At 58.8% G+C, this 3,640-nt stretch overlaps 1 protein-coding gene across 1 annotated transcript; it reads left to right on the top strand.

The window, feature by feature from the left end:
• Nucleotides 1-2,500: 2,500 nt before the first annotated feature.
• Nucleotides 2,501-3,096, top strand: LOC309452628 (uncharacterized protein; the record flags this gene model as incomplete). Its single annotated transcript, XM_082077277.1, is given in 2 exon segments — nucleotides 2,501-2,888; nucleotides 2,890-3,096. Coding segments are annotated over 2 exon segments (573 nt in total). The 5' UTR covers nucleotides 2,501-2,522.
• Between the last annotated feature and the right edge of the window lie 544 nt (nucleotides 3,097-3,640).

Here is a 3,640-nt window from a genome sequence, read left to right as displayed (position 1 = left end):
GGTTTTGGGGGTCCTGGGGGGGTTATGGAGCTCTATAGAGGATCGTACAGGGGGGTCTATGGGGTCGTACAAAGGGGTCCTGGGGGTCCATGGGGTCATACAAGGGGGTTATAGGGTCCTGGGGGTCTGTGGTGTCATAGAAGAGGATGTTTGGGGTCCTGGGGGTCTATGGGGTCATACAAGGGGGTTATGGGGGTCCTGGGGGGTTATGGGGCTCTATAGAGGATCGTACAGGGGGGTTATGGGGTCCTATAGGGGGTTATGGGGTCATACAAGGGGTTTTTGGGGGTCCTGGGGGGGTTATGGGGCTCTATAGAGGATCGTACAGGGGGGTTATGGGGTCCTATAGGGGGTTATGGGGTCATACAAGGGTTTTGGGGGTCCTGGGGGGGTTATGGGGCTCTATAGAGGATCGTACAGGGGGGTTATGGGGTCCTATAGGGGTTATGGGGTCATACAAGGGGTTTTTGGGGGTCCTGGGGGGGTTATGGGGCTCTATAGAGGATCGTACAGGGGGGTTATGGGGTCCTATAGGGGTTATGGGGTCATACAAGGGGTTTTTGGGGGTCCTGGGGGGGTTATGGGGCTCTATAGAGGATCGTACAGGGGGTTATGGGGTCCTATAGGGGGTTATGGGGTCATACAAGGGGTTTTTGGGGGTCCTGGGGGGGTTATGGGGCTCTATAGAGAATCGTACAGGGGGGTTATGGGGTCCTATAGGGGGTTATGGGGTCATACAAGGGGGTTATGGGGGTCCTGGGGGGGTTATGGGGCTCTATAGAGGATCGTACAGGGGAGTTATGGCATCCTATAGGGGGTTATGGGGTCATACAAGGGGGTTATGGGGGTCTATGAGGTCATACAAGGCGGTTTTGGGGGTCCTGGGGGTCTATGGGGTCATACAAGGGGGTTATGGGGGTCCTGGGGGGGGTTATACAAGGGGGTTATGGGGTCCTGGGGGTCTGTGGGGTTGTACATGGGGATCTGTGGGGTCATAGAAGGGGATTATGGGGTCCTGGGGCTCTATGGGGTCATACAAGGGGGTCTATGGGGGTCCTGGGGGTCTATGGGGGTCCTGGGGTCCTATGGGATTGTACATGGGGGTCTATGGGGTCCTGGGAGTCTATGGGGTCATACAAGGGGGTTGTGGGGTCCTGGGGGTGTATGGGGTCATATGGGGTCCTGGGGGGGTCTATGGGGTCGTACACGGGGTTCTATGGGGTCCTGGGGGTCTATGGGGTTGTACATGAGGGTTATGGGTCCCTATGGGTCCCTATGGGTCCCTATGGCTCCCTATGTGTCCCTATGTGTCCCTATGTGTCCCTATGTGTCCCTATGTGTCCCTATGTGTCCCTATGTGTCCCTATGGCTCCCTATGGCTCCCTATGGCTCCCTATGGTTCCCTATGGTTCCCTACGGCTCCCTATGGTTCCCTATGCTCCCTATGGTTTCCTATGGGTCCCTATGGGTCTCTATGGTTCCTTATGGCTCCCTATGGCTACCTATGGGTCTCTATGGGTCCTTAGGATTCCCTGTGTCTCCCGATGTCTCCCGATGTCTCCCTATGTCTCCCTGTGGCTCCCTATGGGTCCCTATGGGTCTCTACGCTCCCTATGGCTCCCTATGGCTCCCTATGGCTACCTATGGGTCTCTATGGGTCCTTAGGATTCCCTGTGTCTCCCTATGTCTCCCTATGTCTCCCTATGTCTCCCTATGTCTCCCTGTGGCTCCCTATGGGTCCCTATGGGTCTCTACACTCCCTATGGCTCCCTATGGTTCCTTATGGGTCCCTATGGGTCCCTATGGGTCCCTATGGCTCTCTATGTCTCCCTATGTGTCCCTATGACTCCCTATGGTTCTCTACAGGTCTGTATGGGTCCCTATGGTTCTCTATGTGTCTCTATGGCTCCCCATGGCTCCCCATGGCTCCCCATGGCTCCCCATGGGTCTCTATGTGTCCCTATGGGTCTCTATGGGTCCCTATGGCTCCCTATGGTTCTCTATGGGTCTGTATGGCTCCCTATGGCTCCCTATGGCTCCCTATGGCTCCCTATGGCTCCCCATGGCTCTCTATGGGTCTCTATGGGTCCCTATGGGTCCCTATGGGTCCCTATGGCTCCCTATGGGTCCGTATGGCTCCCTATGGCTCCCTATGGCTCCCTATGGCTCCCTATGTGTCCCTATGTGTCCCTATGTGTCCCTATGGCTCCCTATGGTTCTCTATGGGTCTGTATGGCTCCCTATGGGTCCCTATGGCTCCCTATGGGTCTGTATGACTCCCTATGGCTCTCTATGGCTCTCTATGGGTCTCTATGGTTCCCTATGGCTCCCCATGGCTCCCTATGGCTCCCCATGGCTCCCTATGTGTCCCTATGGCTCCCTATGGCTCCCTATGGCTCCCTATGGCTCCCTATGGCTCCCTATGGTTCCCTATGGCTCCCCCTGGCTCCCCCTGGCTCCCCCTGGCTCCCCATGGCTCCCCATGGCTCCCCATGGCTCCCCATGTGTCCCTATGTGTCCCTATGTGTCCCTATGTGTCCCTATGGCTCCCTATGGCTCCCTATGGTTCTCTATGGGTCCCTATGGCTCCCTATGGCTCCCTATGTGTCCCTATGGCTCCCTATGGCTCCCTATGGCTCCCTATGGCTCCCTATGGTTCTCTATGGCTCCCTATGGGTCCCTATGGCTCTGTATGGCTCCCCATGGCTCCCCATGGCTCCCTATGTGTCCCTATGGCTCCCTATGGTTCTCTATGGCTCCCTATGGCTCCCTATGGCTCCCTATGGCTCCCTATGGGTCTGTATGGCTCCCTATGGCTCTCTATGGGTCTGTATGGCTCCCTATGGGTCCCTATGGGTCTGTATGGCTCCCCATGGCTCCCTATGGTTCTCTATGGGTCTGTATGGCTCCCTATGGGTCCCTATGGGTCTGTATGGCTCCCCATGGCTCCCTATGGGTCCCCATGGCTCCCTATGGGTCCGTGCCCCCCACCCGCAGGTCCTGGTGTGGCACACGCGCACCGAGCGGCCCAAATTGCGGCAGGAGGAGCAGCTGCAGCGCCAGGGCCGGGGGTCCGACCCACGGATCGAGGTGTGAGAGACCCCCCGGGACCCCCAGGACCCCCCCCGGGACCCACGGGACCCCCAAGACCCCCCCACGGGACCCACGGGACCCCCGGGATCCCCCCACGGACACTCGGACTCGATTGACACACCAGAGACCCCCAAATGCGGGCAATAAAATCTGCTGCTCCAGACTCCACTTGGGGGGCGCCCCGAGGTTTTTGGGGGGCTCAGTGCACTGGGCGGGGGGGGGGCAGGATGGAGACCCCCCCACACACACCCACCCACCTGTTGGAGCTTCGTGTGGGCGTTGGGGAAATTTTGGGGGGCTACTGGGGTCACCCGGATGCCTGGGTTCACTTTCGGGGGGCAGCTGGACGCCTGGGTCCCCTTTTGGGGGAGCTCACCCGGACGCCTGGGTCCATTTTGGGGTTCACCCGGATGCCTGGGTCCCTTTTGGGGATCACCCGGATTACTGGGTCCCCTTTGGGAGAGTCACCCGGACGGCTGGGTCCATTTTGGGGTTCACCTGGATGCCTGGGTCCACTTTTATGGGGGCAGCCGGACGCCTGGGTCCC

This window comes from Streptopelia decaocto, assembly GCF_964273445.1.
Source record: "Streptopelia decaocto genome assembly, contig: HAP1_SCAFFOLD_1675, whole genome shotgun sequence".
Lineage (NCBI taxonomy): Eukaryota > Metazoa > Chordata > Aves > Columbiformes > Columbidae > Streptopelia > Streptopelia decaocto.
This window is presented reverse-complemented; position numbering and strand designations above follow the sequence as displayed.